The sequence below is a fragment of the Neoarius graeffei genome, chromosome 28 (genome assembly GCF_027579695.1).
Source record: "Neoarius graeffei isolate fNeoGra1 chromosome 28, fNeoGra1.pri, whole genome shotgun sequence".
NCBI classification, from domain to species: domain Eukaryota; kingdom Metazoa; phylum Chordata; class Actinopteri; order Siluriformes; family Ariidae; genus Neoarius; species Neoarius graeffei.
In genome coordinates this window covers 21,342,073-21,369,944 of record NC_083596.1, presented here as the reverse complement: position 1 = coordinate 21,369,944, position 27,872 = coordinate 21,342,073, and the positions used below count along the sequence as shown (strand labels likewise).

Below are 27,872 nucleotides of genomic sequence, written 5' to 3'. Positions count from 1 at the left end.
TCAGTGATCATTTTAATAGTGTAATTTCATCCGAACTAGGCCTAACGCTCGATTTAGAACTACAAAAAGTCCGTGTGTCGGACATTTTAAGTACCTTTGTAAAAGTTTTGCAAATGTTGCAGTCAGCATTTAAAATGCTAACTTAAAGTTTTTGTACAAGTTTCAGTTGATTAAACCGTCATATTTTATTAAATGTGTCTGCTTTTGTAATAAAAAAAGTACTGAAAGAAAAAGCAAACACAGCATTGTGATTTCTTATCCATCCATATATTAAAAAAAAAATCTCTCCCTCCCAACTGAAAATTTTTTTGCTCACCCGGTGGACAGGAAACGGATTTTTTTTTTTAAGGATGGCCCTGGCTACTGGGTTTTGGTGCAAAATGAAGAAGCGAGTGTGACAGTCAAAGTGTCCAGAAGAACTGTGGCTGGTTCTGTAAGATGCTCAGTAAAACCTACAGCTCATTTCCTTATAAAACTGCGCTCACTGTCATCAAGACTTTTTTTTTTTAAGCAAATGGCCATCACACCAAATATTACTTTTGTTTATCACGTTTGGAGAAAACCTTTTACACAGCCTGTTCAAGGCAGAAATCCTACAGCTTTATTCCACCTCGCGTTCTTTATAAAACATCTGAATGCGGAAGGGGAATCCGAGTTGTTCCACGTCCGAGCAAGAACGACCGGTAGGAACAGAGCCGGAATCGAACGCCTGTGTAAAAGGGACAGCCAGAACGCTGGAACAGGGGTGTGACATTTTGGAGCTTGACATTCCTCTTTCCGAAACCAGGCGGATTCAAACATGAAGTCTACAGCGTCTAAGGTCCGCGTGCCTTTCTGCCTCAACTTGTGTCCTACTTCACTTTCTCTTCAAATTATTTGTGATCGCACAAACATGTTACTGGCATGAGTCTCTCCATCCCCCCCCCGACCCTGAAAGCGAAGGTTCGCATACTTTTGCCGCTCACTGATATGGAACACCGAATCATTTTCCTTGATAAATAAATGACCCAGTTATAATTTGTTTTATTGGGTTCCATTTATCTACTTTTAGGACTTGTGTGAAACGCTGAGGTTTTATCATATTTATGCAGAAATCTAGAAAATTCTCAAACTTTCAAGCACCACTGTAGCTGATATTGATGGAAAGCATGGGCTTTACTTTCAGTTAGTTAGTAATTTAGCAACATGTGATGGACCAACTGGCAATCAATATATTAAAAAAATATAAATAGTTTGAAAGAAAAAGCAGTGCTATACTGGATATTATTATACATATGGGCCACTTTTTCCATGGAACAAAAACATGCGTTCTATTCCCTTCTAGTGGGTTAATTATAGCATGCAATATTGTCGTCATATCGCTTGTCTTCCATGTATTACGCCACTCTCCCCAATGGAGAATGAGCGTGCAACATCATAACAATACTGCACGTTATCAAGACAACACGTCACATTTCGGAGCTCATGCGAAGATCCAATTACAAAACTTTTCTGCTGCGCATGCGCACAATCATTTCTTTGTCGGCTGGGAGAGAGAGAAGACGGGGTTAATTCAGCGCTCGGATTAAGCATGAAATAAATAAACTGAAACTAAAGACGGGCTGAACACCCGAAGGCTACCAAAACTTCATGATTCTTCACTAGGGCTGTAACAATATGCGTATCAAAATCGAAATCGCGATACGCAGAGCCACGATCCGTGTCGTGATACAAGAAGGCAGAATCGCGGTACACCCTTTCAAACTTCTCCTCAGCCCAAAAACAGAGGTGCTTCCAAACTTCAATTTATGAATACTTTACTTTTTATTTAAATTACATTTTAAACTTACTTAAATTATCTATTAGTAAGTCGTTTTTTCGCCGACCTGCGACAATCTTCTGCGAGTCACGCAACGTCCACACTCGCCACTGGCAGAGCATTCATTTCTTTTAAGCGGTCGCCATTCTGGTTGCGACGCGGGGAGCGAATCTGTAAACAAGCAGCTCATTGGCTGGCTAGGTGTGCCACAAGCCAATCACAATCACTTGACCGGAAAGGCATGCAGTGTTGCCAGATTGGGCAGGTTTAGGTGCTTTTTGGCTGGTTTTGAACATATTTTGGGGTGGAAAACGTTAGCAATATCTGGCAACACTGAAGGCATGTCTGCTTGGGCGGAAGCCTTCTGCGGCAGTTACATTTTGACACGCGAGCAATGTTTTACCATAAAAATTCCGTAATTTCCATCTGTTTTCCGCGATCACAGAAAATCATTGGCCCTATGAGAGTGAGACAGTGAGAGAGCCCCCCCCCAAAAAAATCTTAACGGATTTACACGATTTGGAAAAATGACTTTTTCAGAACTGAAAAAACCAGAGCTTCCGGCTCAACAGTATTATTTTGAGAAATAAAACAATCTTTGGATATACATCTGTTCATTTTTGCATACATATTACTCATTCTCTGCAGTGGTCTGAATTATTTGTTATTAAATAGTTAATGTAAGTAAGTAAATGTGAATAAGTCAAATTTACTACTTTAAAAATACATTTTAAAAAATCATGGGTGTATCGAATCATGGGTCAAAAATCGCGATACGAATCGAATCGTGAGTTGGGTGCATCGTTACAGCCCTATTCTTCACACATATTTACAAGAGAAAAACAGAACAACGGACATCGAAAAACCGGAAGAGAGACACATCGGAGATGTAAAACTTTGGCGCTAGCGAGTGACTGACAGTTTGTAAACAAAAACGGCGGCGAGGTTTGCTTCATTAAAAGCCGAAGATTTAAAGTGAAGGACGTGCTGAACACCCATAAGGCTGCAAAACCTTTACTGGATATTCTTCACGCATATTTACAAGAGAAAAACATACCAACGGACAGCAAAAAACTGGGAGAGCGCGCAATAACGGAAATATAAAGTTCTACTTGGAGGTGAGGAAAAGTGACAGAGACTTTTACAAGAGGACTCACTCCTGGACTTCACTCAGCAAAGGCTTTTTTGTTTTGAACAACTGCAGTGTAATAATTAACTACGACCAAAAGTAACTTCGAACTTGAACTGTCAACCTGGATATAGCTTGTATACAAGTTGGGTGGTTGTTCAGGCTTTTTGGACTTGTACCATTTTTATTTTTAGAACGATGACTTTGTACATGTACATTTCAGGGTTTTTTCTAGAAAAATTTAGTATGAGGGTGCTCACCATGGCGAGGGAACGAAGCGATTGGGGGGGGGGGGGGGGGGGGAGGTTTGTCTGTCCCCCCCGCCATGCGAAGCCTTTGAAAAATTGAGGCTACAATAGGACATTCTGAGGCAATTGTAACAAATTGTCTGTCAACATTGAAAAAGAAAGAAGTAATCTTCTTCTGCCCCGGACAGTCTTTGGCTTTCTTCTGTTTCGTGCCGCGGGATGACATCTTTAAATACCCAAGTGTCAACAAAAACAACTCGCGAACTACTTCTGTCAAAAGCTCCCGCGCCGGTGGGTGAAAGGTCATTCAGTCTCGAGAAATCTCGCTCTACAAGTCAGCTGACCTTGTATGTAACCCATGTCAAACCTCGCGAGAGCAGCCGCGACAAGTAAACAACTAAACAACATGGCACCTCAGTCTGGAAAACGCCAATTCGGATTGTTTTTGCACCGTCTGGCGGTGTATCTACTATGATTGGAATATTTTTGGAGTAATTATAACGGATTTGATGATCAGACACATTGTCACGTGGTGTTGCTGGGATGTTTTCACGGAGAAAAGATCGTTTTGAGAAAGATTGCATGTTGTGCAGTAGCATACAAGTGCATGGCCTAAGTGTGACTTGGGGTTCAATCAGCATTTCGGTAAGGGGGCGCACGCCGAGAGTAAGAGGGCGCAGCGCCCCTGTTCCCCGGTTTAGACGAAAGCCTGCATTGGATTGACAGAACATTGAATTATATTCAATCAGAATCAGCATTCAATATTGGTAAGTTACCCCCTGTTCTTACAGAATATACGCAGAACCATGGCCTCATTTTCGTTTATAAATGCCTCGAGACCCCAAGAATGGCACAGGAATAGTTTCAAGTGTTAACAATAAATCCAATATAGTAATTTTTATGATTAAAGTGATTCATATACGTAGCGGTCTGAGTGAATGATCTTGACATCTGTGACGTCACAGCAGTTAGTCTATCGGTCTCATCGCCGTTTCCGCTATACTAAAACACAGAGCTGACTGCAACGCCGATCATCCATTTTGAGCTAATTTATCGCCATGCCATGTAGATGTGTTGCTGGCGGGTGCAGCAACACAACAGAAGGTGGATTTACGTTGCATTCATGGCCCAAGAATGTTCAAACTGCAACGATTTGGATGCGTTTTGCGAGAAGTTCACGGGCACATTGGGCGGCTATGAAGTGGTCTCTCCTCTGCTCTGCACATTTTACTGAAGACTCGTATGAGACCTGTGATCTGTTGAGGAGCGTTGGCTATAAGCCTGCATTGAAAGAGGGTGCAGTACCAACAATTAAAGGAAACGAAAACTACAAGCAAAGGAAAGTATTTAATTCTTTTTTTTTTTTTTAAAGGAAAGTACCTTCAATTGCACCAGTTCTCCTGGAGCATGAGCTGAGGGTTGCTGGTAAAACCCGGGACACGACATATTGCTCAGGCAGTGACCTCCCTGCGGTTGTTGCTAAAACCGGTGACATCCTGCCCCGGGTTTTAGTAATTGCCTGAGCTGAGCAGTAATGGCGGAGTACTCAGTATGGAGAAAATGGAGAACGAGTGGACCAGCCGTCTGATTTCTAAACTGGATATTGCTGCCATCTTGCCCTTACATGGAAGAAGCGAATGAACGGAGAACTAAATGAACAACTGAAAATCAGATTGTTTCAAAAACAATCGGCCACAAAATCGGCCTTCAAGAAGCGAGAACACAGACGGGTAAGCACCAACTCTCATTTGGATACAAAACAACATGTTTGCCTGCATTTGGGTCATTCCACGCCAAACGTCCGAATGCTCCCGCTCGACCATCTCAGATTTACCTGAAAAAATTCCACGAGGTTCACACACTTCCCAATAGGAAAAGTCCCAAATTTCAGCTCCCAACTCATTATAGTTTTGTCATAAAAAAATATTTAGGCAGCTAACCCCAGACACGTTTTCAGCAGAGTTTTCTAGGGAGCCACTTTCACATTGCTGTATCTAGAAAACTATTTGAGCTAGGTCTTTCAAATTTCCAAGGGCTACTATCTGGCTAAAGTACTTGTAGTAGATGGACTTTTACACATGTGCTTTTGGTTTATCATAGCGTTCTGGCGGCTTGAATTTGCTCGAAAATTCAACTCTTCAAATCTGGCAGCATATTTGAAGGACTGTTGAAAGTATAATGTTAAAGACAGAGGCTTGATATTGCACATGCACCTTCCCACAAATGCTGTGCACTTTGTATTCAAAAACTGTCCCTCTGTGAAGCATGGTCTAGAAGATATTAAGGTTTAAAAATTGGAAAAAATAATTTGGTGCCATTTTTGGCATGGTATAGCAAAAAAATGATAGGTCCCACCAACATAAAATTGGCTGTTTTTGAAAGATTAGATATATGTTTCTAACATATCCAAAAATTGTGATGGTGTTTTGCCTTAATGTTGCAAAATGATTTTTTGAAAATGAGGTGTTTGCACACATGCACAGCATTCATGGTCTATGAAGGCACTTCCAGATGCTAAGAGAACGCCTTAAATTCATTACATACAGCTTAAACTCAATAAAATGCTTCATTTGATTCATGATAAACTATATTTGAAGGTCAACTTATATGTAATCATTAGGTATAGAAACAGAAATGTGTCAAATTGAGCATGCACACTGCAGAACATAATGTGGATGCAAGTGTCTCATACCATCCCCACATCAATCAGATTCCAAGGCACTCTAGTAAATGTTCACACCTGTATTTAGAACGAGCCACTTGCAATCAGATTGACTATTTAAATGACTAGAATGAGCAGGCTCACAGTTTTCAAGATGGCATCTTTGGCTCCATGTTTTATTGGAGCTGTGTTGGGATGTGCTGAAGACTGCCACAGGTTGGATTACACCGAGTTATGCAATGTAAGTCTAACTACTTTAATACTTACTTTACATTAATACTTTTCTTGCAACTTTGCTGATTGACCATCATTTTGACATGTTATGCTTCTATTGTTTCAGACCAAGACAACTGGTATCCATCACTTCTCTGTCAAAAGATGACCAAATGCTCCTGAAGCACAGGAGTAGTCTGCAGGATGATGTACCACCTGATGCAACTATATGTTTGTACCATAAGAAAATAAACCTGGATTGTTACTCTTCTCTACAAAAAAACTGCAGCAACCCATATGGCTTACATGCAAGACCTATGAAAAAAAATCTTCGCATCATCTCTCTGTCCCAAGCAGAGGCCATTGGAAAGACATCTGTAAAGGCTGGAATGAAAGTATGCATGCAGTGCAAGAAGCATATGTATAAAGTGTCAGTCAAAGTTCCATTGCAAGAGCATGTTGATCATGATCATGATCATGTTGACTATGTACAACAGGAAGACATAAAAGACCAATTGGATAAGTGCTTCACTGCTATTGGACTTTCCCCATGTAAAATCTCACGAGTCAGTCCCAGGGATAAGGAAGCGTACATTAAGAGAAAGGTTGAAGAAGTTGGCCACAAGACCAAGGAAATGCTACATTGGTGTGCTGCAGTCCCTTCAACGTCATGGGCTGCTCCTATGATGACCACATCTCTAAAATAGATGCTCCTAGAACTACAACTGGACGTCTATATACAATTCAGGAATGTGACATCGAAGCATCTGAAAGATTCATTAAAGAGTTCAGATAATTTACAATAGCTTTCCCTAAGTTGCCAATGCATACAGTTTTTTTTTTTTTTCTTTTAAATCATGGTACAACAGATATGTAATGGTTTGTGACAAGTTTCAGTTTTCACCAATATTGGAGTTCCAATATTGCAATACCTAAAAATGGCATATAGGCTATCCTTCTAGTGTACTTTACCATGAATCAAATGAAGCATTTTATTAAGTTTAAGCTGTGCAAAATAAATTCATGGCGTGTTCTTAGCATCTGGAAGTGCCTTCATAGGCCATGAATGCTGTGTATATATGCAAACACCTCATTTTCAAAAAATCATTTTGCAACATTAAGGCAAAACACCATCACAATTTTTGGATATGTTAGAAACATACATCTAATCTTTCAAAAACAGCCAATTTTATGTTGGTGGGACCTATCATTTTTTTGCTATACCATGCCAAAAATGGCACCAAATTATTTTTTCCAATTTTTAAACCTTAATATCTTCTAGACCATGCTTCACAGAGGGACAGTTTTTGAATACAAAGTACACAGCATGTGTGGTAAGGTGCATGTGCAATATCAAGCCTCTATCTTTAATATTACACTTTCAACAGTCCTTCAAATATGCTGCCAGATTTGAAGAGTTGAATTTTCGAGCAAATTCAAGCCGCCAGAACGCTATGATAAACCAAAAGCACATGTGTAAAAGTCCATCTACTACAAGTACTTTAGCCAGATAGTAGCCCTTGGAAATTTGAAAGACCTAGCTCAAATAGTTTTCTAGATACAGCAATGTGAAAGTGGCTCCCTAGAAAACTCTGCTGAAAACGTGTCTGGGGTTAGCTGCCTAAATATTTTTTTATGACAAAACTATAATGAGTTGGGAGCTGAAATTTGGGACTTTTCCTATTGGGAAGTGTGTGAACCTCGTGGAATTTTTTCAGGTAAATCTGAGATGGTCGAGCGGGAGCATTCGGACGTTTGGCGTGGAATGACCCATTTAGATTAATACATGTAACTTGTATTGTATGTTTAAGTTACCGGTATAAGATTATTTAATTTGCTTCAGAATGTGATCGTCTCAGTTCATCTGATTAGCCTTTTAAGTTTTATCAGTGAAAATGCATGCATGTTGCATTAGTTATAACACCCATCCTGTTTTAATGAGAGTCAACCCACAATCAATGAAGTCAAATCAGTCTTAGTTGAGCAAGTCTGTAACGGGATTTCTTACTTTAAGCATAAATTTTTATTTATACGACTTTGGTCTATAGCTGTAAAAGGCCTCGGCCTTAAAACCGGTTACCGCTGCGTTGTCACACACTCAGGGCTGGCTGGCTCAGCGGGGCGGCTCGAATGCCAAGTTTGCGGTCGATTTTAACTCTCAAAAATGTGTTATTTACCAGCTGGGAGGTCCGTATGGTGAAATACCATGACCGGAGTCTTGAAAGTACTGAGCGAGGCCCTCTGGGCCGAGGTCAGTATTTAAGGCCGAGGTGACGGTATTTCACCATACAGACCGACCTTTAGCTGGTAAATAATATTTATTTTTTTCTTTACCAAATTCTAACAGAAAACGAGAGCGCCCGAAAGGGAAAACCGAGCCGAGCCGCCATTTTGAATCCTCATTTACGGCTGCAATGCAAATGGCTTCCTCCTCGGTATACAAGTGCACTTCCATGGCAGGAAAAAAAAAACAAAACTACATTTTGCCGCCTATGTAGTCCCCTATTTATACAAAATTGTCATTCAGGATTCAGCCATGTTTTTGCTCAGTGTTAGCAAGTTACAGGTTTTTAGCTTTCTCCTGAAATGTTTTATTTTATTTCTTCTTCCTCAGGGTAGTAAAACTGTCACTATTGCTATCCATGCTGTAAAATTAATGCTATTCTCCTGAGAAATGCTGGCAAAAATTTAAGATTTTTGATAATCTTATTAAAAAAAAAAAAAAAAAGATAAATGCTGACAAAAAATGCTACTATGTTTGTTGTTGTTGTGAACGAGCGAGTCGCCAGAGGTCCGTACCGTAGGATACGAACCCGCTCGCCAGCCAATCAGAGCGCAGGATTTGGACCGCGAAAAAAAATAAAAAAAATTTTTATATATATATATATAAAAATTGTTTTTAATTCCCATTTATGCAGCATACAAGAGTCAAGGATGGAGGTACTATCCACTCAGAAATTGATTTAAAAAATAAAAGGTTGTGTATCTGCTTTAACTTTTTGTAAAAAATTGTTCCATCGAATATGTATAATAATAATGGCTTTTTTCATGGTATATCAGATATATTCCACTCAGCTACTTGTCTTCGACTCATTCAACATCATGCTAGCTGAACGGAATATATCCATGGCTCGAAATTCGCGGTGGTCCGGTTGCCCGAGGCGACATAATTTGTCATTTGGCGGGTAATTCCTGTCACTAGCCAGCCTGGCTGGCTAGTTGAAAATAAAAAAATATATATGAAGCAAAGATTCAGACACACTGTCAACTAAAGCCGCCACACATTAAGCGTGTGCTGTGTCTGTGTTAATCGATGTGTTTATCGGCAGGATGGAAAATACCGAAGAATTCCGAATCACATCGTGTACGAGTCAGGCTGTCGGTTTTTTCACTACTGTGCATGCGTATAACGCATCTCGTTGAATATTGCGGTAATCACGTTATCAAATTCAATAGATGTGGCCACATTATCGCCCATTTAAGCACGTGTTTTTGCTGTTGTTGTTTACATCTACATCTGCCAAAGCTACGTTACGATGTGGAATTTTCTGAAAGGTGTACAGAAACCGCCAGAGACGGGGACAAAGCGACCTCGGTCTGAAGAGGAGAAAAAGGCCACCGATAAAGCGTACGAGAAGGAGAAATGACAAAGGACTTATAAGCAAACGTGGGAGCAGGGTAGGCCTTGGCTGTGATACGATTTTTATCGCGTAATTAATTTTTTTCAAGTTGATTTCTAGTCATTATGAAGCTCCTAATGCTTTCTTTCTCATAAATGGTTAAATACAGAAAGCATGTTGGACATATTTTGGGTGCTATAGTCATGATACAATAGTAAGTATATTTGCTTTCAATACTCACACACCAAGTTGCCAAGTTTTCCAATATATTATATTATGGTGCTCTGTGTTGTTCTCATTTATGTATTTAACAACAGTATCAAAATACTCGGGTCTTGAAATAAATGCACATTAGTCATGAACAATGGTAACTACTCTCTTTTGTGTTATTTTTGACAGAAGTAAAATTCATACATGAACAAATCTTGGCTAGTTGATTTTCTGTTTGGCGAGTTACTTTGGAAGGTAACTAGTCCGGCTGGTTGGTGAAAAAATATATGAATTTCTAGGCCTGTATATCTGATATACCACTCAAAGCCAGCCAATATTATTTAAATGTCTGAAGAGGTTTTTATGAAGACTTTCACTAAGAGGAGGATGGAGATTTGAAATTTTGATTAGGGGTTGTTTTACAATCAGGGTACAAAGTTTGTATCACAGGGGTCCAAAATTCAAATTGATTCAAACTGGTTCTTGTACCAGTTTTTAAGTGAAGGACAAGTTAAAGAACAGATTTCAGGTAATTTTTTGACATGTGTGTATGGTAGTTTTGTGTAATCTGCTATAAGATGGGAGAAACAAATGAAGTGATTCTCGGAGAGGACTTTTTTTTTTTTTGACAATTCAGAATCCACTACTTCCATAGTGCTTTTACATATAAGGCTGTAAGCTTTGTGTTAGTTGTCTCTAATATTTATGTCCCAATATCTTTTAGGATGAAAATAATCATTTTAGATATCACATCACACATCACATCACATTATCTCTAGCCGCTTTATCCTTCTACAGGGTCGCAGGCAAGCTGGAGCCTATCCCAGCTGACTACGGGCGAAAGGCGGGGTACACCCTGGACAAGTCGCCAGGTCATCACAGGGCTGACACATAGACACAGACAACCATTCACACTCACATTCACACCTACGGTCAATTTAGAGTCACCAGTTAACCTAACCTGCATGTCTTTGGACTGTGGGGGAAACCGGAGCACCCGGAGGAAACCCACGCGGACACGGGGAGAACATGCAAACTCCACACAGAAAGGCCCTCGCCGGCCCCGGGGCTCGAACCCAGGACCTTCTTGCTGTGAGGCGACAGCGCTAACCACTACACCACCGTGCCGCCCATTTTAGATATGTTATTTTATATTGAAAAATTAGCTGCCTCTGAGAGGACTTTTTTTTTTTTTGACACAATTACATACTAATTTGATCAAAATAGTCTGAAAACTTACTGGCATTCAACATTAAAACTTAACGATGTTTCCAATGATATGGAACCAAATATTTGTTTTATGGTATAAAGAATGATTTAAGTGCATCCCTTTTGGAGCTACCTGTGGTCAAAAAAGCACTTTTTCTAAATGACACGAATAATTTTGCTAAATATGACATATATTGGGCGGCACGGTGGTGTAGTGGTTAGCGCTGTCGCCTCACAGCAAGAAGGTCCGGGTTCGAGCCCCGTGGCCGGCGAGGGCCTTTCTGTGCGGAGTTTGCATGTTCTCCCCGTGTCCGCGTGGGTTTCCTCCGGGTGCTCCGGTTTCCCCCACAGTCCAAAGACATGCAGGTTAGGTTAACTGGTGACTCTAAATTGACCGTAGGTGTGAATGTGAGTGTGAATGGTTGTCTGTGTCTATGTGTCAGCCCTGTGATGACCTGGCGACTTGTCCAGGGTGTACCCCGCCTTTCACCCGTAGTCAGCTGGGATAGGCTCCAGCTTGCCTGCGACCCTGTAGAACAGGATAAAGCGGCTAGAGATAATGAGATGAGATGAGATGGCATATATTCACCAAAAATAACGTTATCACCAATTTTTTTTTTGCATGGTAAATAGAGCGATCACAGGGCTACAATAAACAACCAAGTTTATTTAGTCAAGCCTTTTGATATTGAAGATAATAAGTGTTAAATGTGATTTTTAGCTTGCGTACCCTGATTGTAAAACAACCCTTAGGTCTATCATCCAGATGCCATCTGTTTTGAGTTGAATGACATATGACAGTAGATAAGAGTTTGTTTTTCCCCTGATGTCTGCAATAACAGCACCGTCCATCGTGACTCATGTTTCTCAAAGCGACAGGTCAACACATACTGGCATTAATTAACTTCCAGGATTACAAATTACAGCTACTGATCAAATCCCTATTCTGCAAAATGCTAACAGGTGAAAAGCCTTGGCCTACCGTCACCTATCCTTATGTTATGCTAGTTATGGACTTGACACTGACGTCCACAACTCCCTATGAGCACTTGTATCAAAAGAAAACCAAATTATCACGCTTCGAAATTAAATTAATATCCTTTAATTTGGCAAAAACAGCTTGCTAGCCATGTTAGCTGCTAAATTAGCCGGCTAGCTCCTTGTATATCAATATCGCGTACTGTATTGCTGAATCGCCAAAACACATCTGTTCACAATGAAACCCTTAATTTACAGCGAGCCAAACAACAAAATAAAACCGAACTCACCATGTTTAATGTCTGTAATCTTCTATTACACCGTTACGCTTTCAACAACAGTCGTCGTGACAAATAAACCAGGTATTTGTGTGCACGGCAGTCAGCCTCCTGTCTGCAGCTCAATATGGCAGAACCGTCGCTAAGCCACGTCTCCAACCGGAAGTAGCTGATCCGCGAGGTAAAAGGACTCAGGCTGCGTCTCAAAACAGCGACCTATTCCACACAGAGTGCACTATATAGGGTGCACATGGCGTTATTTCATATCCTATGTAGTGAACTTATGTATAAACAAAGAAGATATTTGGGATTCGACCAGTGGTGAGTATGTGGAAGATTCAGCATCAGCAGCGTTGACTTACTGTACAAGTATTTACACACCCGAGGGAAGGATATGAAAATATTACTCACATACTAGTTATTGAAAATACAACCGGAATTACTCCTTAGGCATTCCTTTTTAAACATATAACGCTTACCTGTTGTCTGTACTGAATTTAAATCATAAATCATCATTTCTACCGTGCTTGAAAGTTTGTGAACCCTTTAGAATTGTCTATATTTCTGTATAAATGACCTAAAACATCATCAGATTTTCACACAAGTCCTAAAAGTAGATAAAGAGAACCCAGTTAAACAAATGAGACAAAAATATTATACTTGGTCATTTATTTATTGAGGAAAATGATCCAATATTACATATCTGTGAGTGGGAAAAGTATGTGAACCTTTGCGTTCAGTATCTGGTGTGACCCCTTTGTGCAGCAATAACTGCAACTAAACATTTCCGGTAACTGTTGATGTTGGTGGGTTTCCTCACATGAACTGCTCGCTTCAGGTCCTTCCACAACATTTCGATTGGATTAAGGTCAGGACTTTGACTTGGCCATTCCAAAACATTCACTTTATTCTTCTTTAACCATTCTTTGGTAGAACGACTTGTGTGCTTAGGGTCGTTGTCTTGCTGCATGACCCACCTTCTCTTGAGATTCAGTTCATGGACAGATGTCCTGACATTTTCCTTTAGAATTCGCTGGTATAATTCAGAATTCATTGTTCCATCAATGATGGAAAGCCATCCTGGCCTAGATGCAGCAAAACAGGCCCAAACCATGATACTACCACCACCATGTTTCACAGATGGGATAAGGTTCTTATGCTGGAATGCAGTGTTTTCCTTTCTCCAAACATAACGCTTCACATTTAAACCAAAAAGTTCTATTTTGGTCTCATCCGTCCACAAAACATTTTTCCAATAGCCTTCTGGCTTGTCCACATGATCTTTAGCAAACTGCAGACGAGCAGCAATGTTCTTTTTGGAGAGCGGTGGCTTTCTCCTTGCAACCCTGCCATGCACACCATTGTTGTTCAGTGTTCTCCTGATGGTGGACTCATGAACATTAACATTAGCCAATGTGAGAAGCCTTCAGTTGCTTAGAAGTTACCCTGGGGTCCTTTGTGACCTCGCTGACTATTACGCACCTTGCTCTTGGAGTGATCTTTGTTGGTCGGCCACTCCTGGGGAGGGTAACAATGGTCTTGAATTTCCGCCATCTGTACACAATCTGTCTGACTGTGGATTGGTGGAGTCCAAACTCTTTGGAGATGGTTTTGTAACCTTTTCCAGCATGATGAGCATCAACAACACTATTTCTGAGGTCCTCAGAAATCTCCTTTGTTCATGCCATGATACACTTCCACAAACGTGTTGTGAAGATCAGACTTTGATAGATCCCTGTTCTTTAAATAAAACAGGGTGCCCACTCACGCCTGATTGTCATCCCATTGATTGAAAACACCTGACTCTAATTTCACTTTCAAATTAACTGCTAATCCTAGAGGTTCACATACTTTTGCCACTCACAGATATGTAACATTGGATCATTTTCCTCAATAAATAAATGACCAAGTATAATATTTTTGTCTCATTTGTTTAACTGGGTTCTCTTTATCTACTTTTAGGACTTGTGTGAAAATCGGATGTTGTTTTGGGTCATATTTATGCAGAAATCTAGAAAATTCTAAAGGGTTCACAAACTTTCAAGCACCACTGTACCAGAACTTTGCTTCTTAAAAACCACCGTATTTACTGCATCTATGAGGAATTATTTATCTATTATTTATCAATTTACTTGAGCAGCAGCTACAATTATCAACACCTTAACGATCTTTTGGTGATTGCAAAAGTAGAAAAGACTTTCAATATGTAAATTGTGCATGAATAGTTACTCAAACTTCCACTGGAAAAAAAAAAAAGAGTTGATTCCCGATTACTTAGTATTTCATATCACGTGACACCGTTCCACAGTTATTGACATCCAGATGATTATTTATTTAAAAAAATCACTATGTGGTATTAAATTAACAAAATATAATTTTTATTTAAAATTTGTTTTACATAGACATATTTAGTACAAAATATCTTTTATATAAATATATCGGTGTCGGCTTTTACGTAAATGAGGAAATAATTCTAATGATTGTAAACAAATGAACTGAATGTTTAACCTGTGTCAGAAAATCTTTTTGTTCCACTTTCTACCTACTTTCTAAATATTTTCGTTGATCACATTTTGTTAATCATTCGTTGTTGTTTGTATTAATTTCTAGTTTTGTAGTTTACCAATAAATTTCAACAGGCAATCGACATTGTAACCGCATGAAAATCCAGATCAGAGTTCGCATGTCATTCCTCGAACCAAAATATAAAATGTCTGCTGATATTGTAATGTGGTAGATATTTACAACAAACTGCAAAAAATATTTTCTGAATGGAAATCTGAATATTTCAAGCATGTAATTTTTTATATGCTCGGAATTTAATTCTGGTCTAATTCTATTTATTGCAATCGGATTCCAAATACTCTATAAACATTCCATTCTGTTATGGATCAGAAAAAAATTATTAGAAATCACAGCACTTTTATTTTTTAAGTACTTCATCTACTTCCACAATGTTACACAAAGATCGATCCATAACAGTTATAAATGTCACTTAATTCCACAGGGTGTCGATAATGGTGGACACCAGTGAAAGTGATCACTATTATCGACACCTCACGTGACTTCTCAAAACACGTTTAGATACAAAATGGCACCTATCAAATGAAAGAGTAAGAAACAAAGTAGGTTTTGACAAGTAGATCATGAAATATCGGTGGATTTGATCAGTAAAAACATGTCCATGATCTTTCCACCATGCTTACCTGCGACGATAACATCCAGGTTTTTCTCAAATTGCTGATCGTGCTGAAAAAAATTCCATCTCAGGTAACGAGCTGCGTCATTAGACGACAAGATCAAAGGGTGAGGTGGGCCTTCCGGTTGATTAATTAACCAATAATAACTGTTGTAACTGAAACTCACCTTTGTAAAATTGTTTTTTATTGGTAAATCTGAAAAGGTGTCGATAATTATGGACTGTCGATAATTGTAGCCGCCGCTCAATTTATCTATCAACATATTGTGACTGTGTAAATTCTGTTATTTCAGTGGCATTTGTCATTAAAGGTGTGTGATGCCATTCCAATCTGGTGTCAATGTAAATAAATAAATATGTATACAGTACTGTGCAAAAGTTTTAGGCACTTTATTTTTAGTACAAAATTTGCAACAGATTGTTATTTAGATTTTTATTTCATGACTTCTACGTTATTGAGTCGGCACAAAAACATTTTAGATTTTCATCTCATCTCATTATTTCTAACTGGTTAACTGGTGACTCTAAATTGACCGTAGGTGTGAATGTGAGTGTGAATGGTTGTCTGTGTCTATGTGTCAGCCCTGTGATGACCTGGCGACTTGTCCAGGGTGTACCCCGCCTTTCGCCCGTAGTCAGCTGGGATAGGCTCCAGCTTGCCTGCGACCCTGTAGAAGGATAAAGCGGCTAGAGATAATGAGAGAGATGAGAGAAGTTCACTTTTTTGATATAGTTTGATATCCCAAGTAACATGCAACGAGGGTCACATTGCAGTGACGTGAATAAAATTCTGTTTATATCTTGCCCCACCATATTCCAAAATTTTTTAATTTTCCAACAAGACCACAAGCAATGAGTAAGACTCCCTATCTCTATTTTACACTTAGGACATTGAGGGGAGAGGTCAGCATTGAACTTCTGACGTTGGGAGGGGGATATATGAGCCCTGTGTAAAATTTTTAACTGAACTGCCTTAACCCTGTTGCAGATACTCAAGGTCCTCACATTTTCCCATGCCTCATCCCATTCCTCATCTGTAACCTCCACACCAAGTTCTCCATCCCATTTCACCTTTAGGTGTAAGGTACCTGTAGTCACATATTCCTTAAGCAGTCTATAAAAGAAACCTATGGAGTGGCCCCCTCGTAGTGAAAAGAGCTGTTGCTCTATGCATGAACTGATTTGGTCAGAAAGAATTGTTGTATCTTTTTTAATGAAATCTCTTATTTGAAGATAACAAAAAAAAAAATCCTGTTTTAGAATATCATACTTTCCACTTAGCTGACTAAAGGACATCAGAGTGGGTCCAACAAATAGATCACATAGTCTGGAGATCCCTTTAATATTCCAGATCTGAAAACCAGGGTCTGTTATTCCTGGCAAAAAATCTGAGTTGCAACCATTTTTGGTCGACTACATTTCTTTACATGTGCCTAAGACTTTTGAACAGTACTAGAATTTATTTATTGATGAACTTAGTTTTATAAGCTACACTCCTTATGAAACTGCACAAATTGTACCTGAGACTACTTTTTTAAAGCAAAGAATTATCACAGCAAATATATACATTTGTTTCATTTATTACCAATTACTGCTCTTTAGGTGTGTATATTTTCACTTATTACAATGGGGAACAATTTGAAAAAAATTTTCTGTTGAGTTAGATTTTTATGCTGATTGGCATGCTGATTCCAAAATTGCAGTCAGTTTTTTTTTCTAGCACGTCAAGTTTTTTCTCCACAGCTTACCCTCCAGATAAGCAAAATTCCACTGTAGTAAGACTATTTGAAGGTTATGGAAGAACGTTATCAGGGTAGATGGGATGTACATATGATGTCTGACTATTGTTGGAGCATCAAACGTGATAGTCCTCAAGTTGAACACTCCAGAAAGAGCTATAAATGTAAATTTTTACCTTAACTACTTGCACGGGTGGCATGGTGGTTAGCATGGTTGCCTCACAGCAAGAAGGTTCCGGGTTCGAACCCAGCGGCCGGCGAGGGCCTTTCTGTGTGGAGTTTGCATGTTGTCTGCGTGGGGGTGCTCCGGTTTCCCCCACAATCCAAAGACATGTAGTTAGGTTAACATGGGGCGGCCTTGGGCTGAGGTGCTCTTGAGCAAGGTACCTGACTGCTGCCCACTGCTCTGAGTGTGTGCGTGTGTTCACTGCTTCAGATGGGTTAAATGCAGAGGATGAATTTCACTGTGCTTGAAGTGTGCATGTGACGAATAAAGGTTTTTTCTTCTTCTTGCACACAATTATAATTACAGTAGCCATATCCTTTGTAAAAACATAATAGTGTTAAATAAACATTGCAGCCATGCCTGTTTCTTTCATATTTCATTGTATGTCAATATTTGTAAATTTTTATAAAACAAGCACATATCTGTTAAGTACAGTATTTTTCATATTTTTTAAGAAAACGGGGATCGTATAGTTTAAAAACTTGACGTGATAGAGAAAAACTGAGATCAGTTTTGGATTCCGCACCCAAAAATTAGTTAAAAACAGCTGTCAGACCTAACTCAACAAAAATTGTTCCCCAGTGTTATTATTATTATTCTGACCCATTAAATGCGCAGTCGTATGCGCAATCCAGCGCGCCGACATGACGCTCATGAACACCACCAACTCAACGCCATATTAATCGGAAGTCAGATTACCAGCGAGGTCACGAGGAAGAAAGTCAGTTAAATATGCAAAGACAAATACTTTTTTCATTTCAGTGACTAGAAATTCTTGCATGAAAAAGCAACTTTGTTCGGCAAGGAAGATGTCTCAAGAAACTAGTCCTACTGAAGTAAGTTTTATCACTTGTAAGATTAAGCGCCAGATATCTCTGGATAGCTGTGATTGGTTGTCCTAAATGTCGATCTGAACTTTTGAGGCGTGCGATTGGTTAGTTACTGACTAGACGCTATTTATCGGAGGAGCTGAGTGGAGAGGGCGGGACTAAATAAACTAAAAATGTTGTCAAACAGAGCAAGTTTACACATTTAACATTAGAATTATTATTTATTTTTAGCACTAAGTGTTGAGGATGTGAAATGAATCGCTATACCTGTGAGTTTATATGTGCGTGATTGGAGCTGATGGCGGTAAATGCTGTGTTTTTGGGCCCTCACGGATTTGAATGTAGTGGTGCTGGTTTAGAGTCGAGGACATGGCTGGATGTCATTATGTCTGCAGTAACTGAATTAAACGCCCTGTGGTGCTTGTTTGGTCTTATCCCTGACAAATGAACCATAAAACATTTCTTAAAAGTGTAATAACAGTTACATTACTTAGTTAACCGGTCTCTAAGTAATGGCTAGAAGTGTCACAACCAGAGCTTTAGCCAGGACTGGGAATGTTGGGAGAGTTTTTCTGAAAGTAAGGAGTGTAACTCCGGGTTGCGACCTGGGGGAAGGGTTGGGGTCTGGGGGTCCGTCCCTCTGCCCTTCTCGGGGGGGTCTGGGGGTCCGCCCCTCTGCTCTGCGCAGTGGGGGTCTGGGGGTCCGTCCCTCTGCTCTGCGCAGTGGGGGTCTGGGGGTCCGTCCCTCTGCCCTGCGTAGTGGGGGTCTGGGGGTCCGTCCCTCTGCCCTGCGCGGTGGGGTCTGGGGGTCCGTCCCTCTGCCCTGCGCAGTGGGGTCTGGGGGTCCGTCCCTCTGCCCTGCGTAGTGGGGGTCTGGGGGTCCGTCCCTCTGCCCTGCGCAGTGGGGGTCTGCCCTTCTCAGGGGGGGTCTGGGGATATCCTCCAGGATAATTTTGAAAATTTAAAATTTTTTGGTGCAATCTGGTGACTTCTGGAGCTGCAACTGAGCCTTAAATGAAAGAAAGCATTAATTTTAAGTGTGAATTATATTTTATTAGGCATTTAACACACATTTTTTTTTCTTTGCAGGAGGTTAAGGGTCTTCATCTTGAGTCTGCCTTGGTCTCTTGGCTTTCCCAATGGTTTCTTCTATTAAAACATTTCTTAGTAATGCAGGGTTGGACTTAAAACAGTCCCCATTGGGAAAATCCATCCATCCATCCATTATCTCTAGCCGCTTTATCCTGTCCTACAGGGTCGCAGGCAAGCTGGAGCCTATCCCAGCTGACTACGGGCGAAAGGCGGGGTACACCCTGGACAAGTCGCCAGGTCATCACAGGGCTGACACATAGACACAAACAACCATTCACACTCACATTCACACCTACGGTCAATTTAGAGTCACCAGTTAACCTAACCTGCATGTCTTTGGACTGTGGGGGAAACCGGAGCACCCGGAGGAAACCCACACGGACACGGGGAGAACATGCAAACTCCGCACAGAAAGGCCCTCGCCGGCCACGGGGCTCGAACCCAGGACCTTCTTGCTATGAGGTGACAGTGCTAACCACTACGCCATTGGGAAAATGCTCTACGAAATCATAAAGGACTCCATTTTTGAAAGAGTCCAGGGAATTGAAAATTTGAAAGTCGTACTCAAACCCCATACCTTCTGCATGGACAAAATCTTGCTGTATTTGAATATTAACCGAAAGCAACACAGTACATCTTTCACAGACAGAATACTCACTGTTACTTTGAAATTAGGCATAAGTTCTTTTTTTGATCAAAGGATTAGTGTTTTTCACGACCCAATATTTCATCTAGATTATAATGCAACAAATATAGATGTCAGAAAAAACTATATATATTGCAGTACATGGGGACTTGGTGGTCACATTAAAAGAAAAAAAAAAAGTTTTACCTCCAAATAGCCTGAACTGTGTCTGACACATTTTATCCTGTTTACGGTGGGCGTTCCCACCGCGAAAGAGAAACCACTCGAAACCGAAAGAGCGAAAGTGATTATCATGCCGTTACCATTGGGGCTGGGTATCACCAGATACCTCACGATACGATACTATGGCGATATTTTGCCCACGATAACGATAATATCACGGTACAGCGATTCTGCGATAATCGATATATTGCAAGAAATTTCAACCACATCACGATATCTGTGTCACTGAAGAAAATCAGAATTTATTGACCACTGTAAAATTACATTTCACATACATAACTACAAACTCTTGCCAGACATATATTTGTCTCTATTCCACTGCTGGCAAAACCAAGAGTTGCTTCACTACAACATACAGAAAATTCCCATTTCTGTGCTAGTATTCTCAACTTTTCTGTAAGCATGGACACATCAGTGCTGCTTAACAAGCAGAATCAAATTGTTTTATGAAAACTTAAAACTTGCACTGCAGACTGCACATACATTTCAGTGCTAACACTAATATCAATTTGTTCTTTGTAAACTTGAGAACATATACCTGAGAACATTTAACTTGTGCTTATTTTGCAGGAACACACTGTCTGAAACACAGTGAAAAGTGCAGTGGGCATCTTAGTCTCCCTGAGCACAATTATGAAACAAAGTGCAGTGTGGGTCAGTGTCCACACACTGAAACTGAACTGAAACCTCAGTGAATCACGTTTCTTCTGAACTTTGAGTAAATACTCAAAATAAAATGCAGTGTGTCACACACACTAAAATTGAAAATGCAAAATAAAAGTGCAGCTTCTTGCCTTTGGCCTTAAATGACAAAATTAAGTTCACAGTTACAGTAAGTCACACATCACTGAAGTAGACGGGAGGACTTTGGCGCTGTCCAGTGTGGTTTGCTTCGGGTCGGGTTTCGGTGGCTCCGGCGGAGCTAATATGTCGGGGTGGTGTCATGCTAAGTAAGTTCGCAAGTTTATTGTGTTACCTGAATAACTAATTGGAGCGAAACAGGTTTTGCAAAGTGCGTACTCTTTGTCCGGCTCACTGTTTTTTTCCTCCTTTCCTTTGGAATCCAAAGTGCCTCCAAACATCTGCTTTAAAGTTCGGCGGCGTCTCTAGGTTTACGTTAACAGCCATGCTTGCTTGTTTTTTTTCCTCACTGCAACCACCGGGGAAAAAAGAGAAGATGAAGAGTGCCTTGCAGTGAGGTAGCGGCACAGTGACGCGGAGCGGAGGTGCGGAAGGCGTACTGGATTTACAACCCGTCTGAAACATGATTTATTATTTGAAAAAATATCGATATTCAAATTTTGAGCATCGATATGGAATCGGAAAACAAAGTATCGCGATATATCGCCGTATCGATGTTTTTGCACACCCCTAGTTACCATGTGAATAGTCTTTTATGAATGCGTAAGTGCATGCTCAGTGCGCCGACTCCGGTGTGACTAAGGTGACAAGTTTTATGTTTCATCTAATTTAGATAATTTAAAAACTATTATATCATTTGGCAGTGGGCACACAGGAAAGTGTAAAGTTTCTGTCAGTATGTTTATCATGCTTGTATGCTAAAAACTCACAAAGATATTTATCTCAATACGTGATTTACTTATTCTAAACCTGCCGAGCTTCGCCGGCGAAGCTCTCAAAACGCGTAGTATTTTGCTTCCGTTCAAGCCTCGTTTCGAAGTCTGACTAATAAGAACGCTACATTTGTGGTGGTAAATTTGATTTTCTTGATGTAACTTCCATATGGAAAGCACGCCCCGGGAAACCTCTGATCATTGACAAAAATGTCCACAGAAATGCACAAAATTACTTCACAAAACGACATTTCACAAAATTTGAGTTAACACTGGTTAGTATAAAATTTATCGGCCATGTTTGGGGATTTATGGCCGTGTTTTTTTTGAGAATTGGCCGTGAAAAACACGGCTGCACGGCTCGCTAGCTGAGCCTATGGTCACAACTGAGGCAGTAGTAATAACACCTCTGGTGGACGAGGACACTCGGAGTTTGGATTATTTATGCCGCTTTTCCACTACCAATGCGGCTGAGTTGGGCTGAGCCGTGCCGTGCTGAGTTGGGCTGAGTCGAGCTGAGCGGGGCTGTTGGAGTTGCATTTCGACTACAACCGCGCTGAACCGTGCTGGCTGGAAGTGGGTGGACACATTGGATGGAGTTAGCGAAAGTGGGTGGACGTCACGTGATGTCGTTAGGTGGCGCAAACAGTGACATCAGTGATCTTTTAAGCGGTAGTCTCACGACCCGGATAGTAAACAATAAACATGGAGGACATGGAGTCGTTAGTGTTGCTGGTCTTGGTGCTGTGGCTTGTTGTCACCGACAACGCCAACAGATACTGGCAAGAGCGTATAGATGAGGCGAGGCGCATAAGGCTTCAGAAATTCTTGTAATTCGTAATTATTCTTCTTCCGGGTTTGCGGTGTTTACAGATCCCAGCGTGCTCGCGGGGCGTGTGTGGGCATGTGAGGACACTCCTCCTCACCAATCAGTGCACAGGGGAGTGTCTGCTCACGCCCCCAGCCTCACTCGGCTCGGTTTGGCTCGCTTCATCCCCACTCCAAAACCGTGCGAGTTTTGGGTGCTAAGCAGGGCTGAAGCGAGCTGAGTCGTGCTGCTCTGAGGTAGTCGAAACGCGAGCCGTGTCGGGCTGAAGCGAGCTGAAAAAGGGTAGTGGAAAAGGGCCATAAGTGTGTGTGTATGAGAAACTTGAACATGGTCTGCTGTGGCTGTATTTGTACAATGTACAAGACGTGTGGCACACTCTTACAATCCTGAATGGTTGATGAAAGGGTACCCACAGTGAAAATTAAACTTTTTTTTTTCTTTCTCCACATTTTACACACATGCATTTGGACTCCCCTGTATTGTCACACTGTGTAGCACAAAGCAGTGCATTAAAATTCTTTTGTATTCCTGCTCACTTAAAGTGCCATTCCACCATTGGATGTATTCTTTGGCATAAAATACAATATATTTTATGACAACATGACTAGACAGAGAAATCTTTTAGCTTCAAAATGATATATCAAACATAATTTTATGACAACGACAAGTATATTAATTTTGCGACCAAAGTCACCTACCCTTTTAATTTCCGCGCGGTAGTGAAACGTGATGTCATCGGCAGGTTCCCCTTCTTGTGTACCACGTCACGTGTGACGTGGCACAGATTATCAGCAACGGCAGATAGAACGCGATTTCCACTTGTCGATTGCTGTGCCGATATTCACCATCGACCGTCTCCTTTGGGCATCACTTGCTATTTTCCTTCGCTTCTTTTCCGAAGCTGACAATCGCGTTCTATCTGCCATTGCTGATAATCTGTGCCACGTCACACGTGACATGGTACACAAGAAGGGGAACCTGCCGATGACATCACGTTTCACTACCGCGCGGAAATTAAAAGGGTAGGTGACTTTGGTCGCAAAATTAATATACTTGTCGTTGTCAAAAAATTATGTTTGATATATCATTTTGAAGCTAAAAGATTTCTCTGTCTAGTCATGTTGTCATAAAATATATTGTATTTTATGCCAAAAAAATACATCCAATGGTGGAATGGCACTTTAAATTCCACGCAAAGGGCACAACCATATTGCCTTTTTGTAAGCGGGGTCAAAGGTCAGCATGACCTATTATAGTTGATATGTTTCCTATATCTTGATTGGCTCACTGCTCCTGACGCCGCGATGTAGCCGGATGTACAAAACATTGTTGAAAAATGGCAGGTTGCAAAATTAAGAAACGAGAAAATAAGGGAAAGCATTTTTTCTGTGTTGTACTGCCGACAACCGAGCAACGTAAACGATTTGCTAAACAGTGACTGCACAACTTGGGAACAAGTCACACTTTAGAAACACTCTCCTTTGGTAGAAATTCTGTTGTTTGCTACGGCCAGTTTGAGCCTGATTGCTTTGAAAGGACTCTACAGGCCGAGCTCTCGGGCTACGCAGGTCGCGTTAGACTCAAACCTGATGCTGTGCCAACAATATTCCAACATCGTCCATGGAAAAGGGATTCAGGTCGTGCAAAACAATTAACTAGAATAATATAGATGTTCAAAGCTAATATACAGGGCGGCACGGTGGTGTAGTGGTTAGCGCTGTCGCCTCACAGCAAGAAGGTCCGGGTTCGAGCCCCGTGGCCGGCGAGGGCCTTTCTGTGCGGAGTTTGCATGTTCTCCCCGTGTCCGCGTGGGTTTCCTCCGGGTGCTCCGGTTTCCCCCACAGTCCAAAGACATGCAGGTTAGGTTAACTGGTGACTCTAAATTGACCGTAGGTGTGAATGTGAGTGTGAATGGTTGTCTGTGTCTGTGTCAGCCCTGTGATGACCTGGCGACTTGTCCAGGGTGTACCCCGCCTTTCACCCGTAGTCAGCTGGGATAGGCTCCAGCTTGCCTGCAACCCTGTAGAACAGGATAAAGCGGCTAGAGATAATGAGATGAGATGAGCTAATATACAGTGGATATAAAAAGTGTACACACCCCGTTAAAATGATCGGTTTTTCTGATGTAAAAAAATGAGACCACAATAAATAATTTCAAAACTTTTCCCACCTTTAATGTGACTTATAACCTGTACAATTCAATTGAAAAACAAACAAATCTGTTAGGGGGGGAAAACATAAAAAACATACAATAAGCTGGTTGCGTAAGTGTGCACACCCTTAAACTAATACTTTGTTGAAGCACCTTTTGATTTAATTACAGCATTCAGTCTTTTTGGGTCGGAGTCCATCAGCCTGCCACATCTAGACTTGGCAATATTTGCCCACTCTTCCTTGCAAAAGCGCTCCAAATCTGTCAGATTGTGAGGGCGTCTCTTGTGTACAGCCCTCTTCAGGTCACCCCACAGATTTTCAGTTGGATTTAGGTCTGGGCTTTGGCTGGGCCGTTCCAAAACTTTTAATTTTCTTCTGGTGAAGCCGTTCTTGTGTTGATTTCAGTGTATGCTTGGGGTCATTGTCGTGCTGGAAGATGAAATTCCTCTTCAGCTTTCTAGCAGACACCTGAAGGTTTTGGGCCAAAATTGACTGGTATTTAGAACTGTTCATAATTCCCACCACCTTGACTAAAGCTCCTGTTCCAGCTGAAGAAAAACAACTCCAGAACATGATGCTGCCACCACCATGCTTCACCGTGGGTATGGTGTTCTTTTGGTGATGCGCAGTGTTTGTTTTTGCACCAAACATCTCATCTCATCTCATTATCTCTAGCCGCTTTATCCTGTTCTACAGGGTCGCAGGCAAGCTGGAGCCTATCCCAGCTGACTATGGGCGAAAGGCGGGGTACACCCTGGACAAGTCGCCAGGTCATCACAGGGCTGACACATAGACACAGACAACCATTCACACTCACATTCACACCTACGGTCAATTAATGGCCCTTTTCCACTACCCTTTTTCAGCTCACTTCAGCTCACTTCAGCCCGACACGGCTCGCGTTTCGACTACCAAAAACCAGCACGACTCGGCTCGCTTCAGCCCTGCTTAGCCCCTAAAACTCGCACGGTTTTGGAGTGGGGCTGAAGCGAGCCAAAGCGAGCCGAGTGAGGCTGGGGGCGTGAGCAGACACTCCCCTGTGCACTGATTGGTGAGGAGGAGTGTCCTCACATGCCCACACACGCCCCGCGAGCACGCTGGGATCTGTAAACACCGCAAACCCGGAAGGAGAAGAATTACGAGAATTTCTGAAGCCTTATGCGCCTCGCCTCATCTATACGCTCTTGCCAGTATCTGTTCGCGTTGTCGGTGACAACAAGCCACAGAACCAAGACCAGCAACACTAACGACTCCATGTCCTCCATGTTTATTGTTTACTATTCGGGTCATGAGACTACCGCTTAAAAGCTCACTGATGTCACTGTTTGCGCTGCTTAACGACATCACCTGACGTCCACCCACTTTCGCTAACTCCACCCAATGTGTCCACCCACTTCCAGCCAGCACGGTTCAGCGCGGTTGTAGTCGACATGCAACTCCAACAGCCCCGCTCAGCTCGACTCAGCCCAACTCAGCACGGCACGGCTCAGCCGCGTTTGTAGTGGAAAAGCGGCATTAGAGTCACCAGTTAACCTAACCTGCATGTCTTTGGACTGTGGGGGAAACCGGGGCACCCGGAGGAAACCCACGCGGACACGGGGAGAACATGCAAACTCCACACAGAAAGGCTCTCGCCGGCCACAGGGCTCGAACCCGGACCTTCTTGCTGTGAGGCGACAGCGCTAACCACTACACCACCATGCCACCCCACTCCAAATTGTGTTATTTCCAAAAAAAAAAACTCAACAGGGCCGCCAAGTTCTTGTTTTATAGCAAGCAATCGGAATTAAACGAATAAAATTTCCTCAATCAAAAGTGTGGAAGTGTAAGTGCAGACAGTGTGTTAATGTACAGAATCGGTAAGATATACAGTGGTGCTTGAAAGTTTGTGAACCCTTTAGAATTTTCTATATTTCTGCATAAATATGACCTAAAACAACATCAGATTTTCACACAAGTCCTAAAAGTAGAAAAAGAGAACCCAGTGAAACAAATGAGACAAAAATATTATACTTGGTCATTTATTTATTGAGGAAAATGATCCAATATTACATATCTGTGAGTGGCAAAAGTATGTGAACCTTTGCTTTGAGTATCTGGTGTGACCCCCTTGTGCAGCAATAACTGCAACTAAACGTTTCTGGTAACTGTTGATCAGTCCTGCACACCGGCTTGGAGGAATTTTAGCCCATTCCTCCGTACAGAACAGCTTCAACTCTGGGATGTTGGTGGGTTTCCTCACATGAACTGCTCGCTTCAGGTCCTTCCACATCATTTTGATTGGATTAAGGTCAGGACTTTGACTTGGCCATTCCAAAACATTCACTTTATTCTTCTTTAACCATTCTTTGGTAGAACGACTTGTGTTCTTAGGGTCGTTGTCTTGCTGCATGACCCACCTTCTCTTGAGATTCAGTTCATGGACAGATGTCCTGACATTTTCCTTTAGAATTTACTGGTATAATTCAGAATTCATTGTTCCATCAATGATGGTAAGCCGTCCTGGCCCAGATGCAGCAAAACAGGCCCAAACCATGATCCTACCACCACCATGTTTCACAGATGGGATAAGATTCTTATGCTGGAATGCAGTGTTTTCCTTTCTCCAAACATAACGCTTCTCATTTAAACCAAAAAGTTCTATTTTGGTCTCATCCATCCACAAAACATTTTTCCAATAGCCTTCTGGCTTGTCCACGTGATCTTTGGCAAACTGCAGATGAGCAGCAATGTTCTTTTTGGAGAGCAGTGGCTTTCTCCTTGCAACCCTGCCATGCACACCATTGTTGTTCAGTGTTCTCCTGATGGTGGACTCATGAACATTAGCATTAGCCAATGTGAGAGAGGCCTTCAGTTGCTTAGAAGTTACCCTGGGGTCCTTTGTGACCTCACTGACTATTACACTCCTCGCTCCTGGAGTGATCTTTGTTGGTCGACCACTCCTGGGGAGGGTAACAATGGTCTTGAATTTCCTCCATTTGTACACAATCTGTCTGACTGTGGATTGGTGGAGTCC

General features: G+C 41.5%; 2 protein-coding genes across 2 annotated transcripts in view; one reads left to right on the top strand and one right to left on the bottom strand.

The window, feature by feature from the left end:
• Nucleotides 1-12,489, bottom strand: part of arcn1a (archain 1a) — a 46,793-nt gene extending 34,304 nt beyond the window's left edge. Inside the window, exon 1 of the mRNA XM_060912346.1 lies at nt 12,358-12,489. Coding sequence (XP_060768329.1) covers nt 12,358-12,360 — 3 coding nt within the window. The 5' untranslated portion in view covers nt 12,361-12,489. The remainder of the gene's footprint in view (nt 1-12,357) is intronic.
• Nucleotides 12,490-18,176: 5,687 nt separating this feature from the next.
• hmbsa (hydroxymethylbilane synthase a) overlaps nt 18,177-27,872 on the top strand; it is a 59,391-nt gene continuing 49,695 nt past the window's right edge. The window contains exon 1 of the mRNA XM_060913268.1: nt 18,177-18,345. Within this exon, the coding sequence (XP_060769251.1) occupies nt 18,289-18,345 (57 nt within the window). The 5' untranslated portion in view covers nt 18,177-18,288. The remainder of the gene's footprint in view (nt 18,346-27,872) is intronic.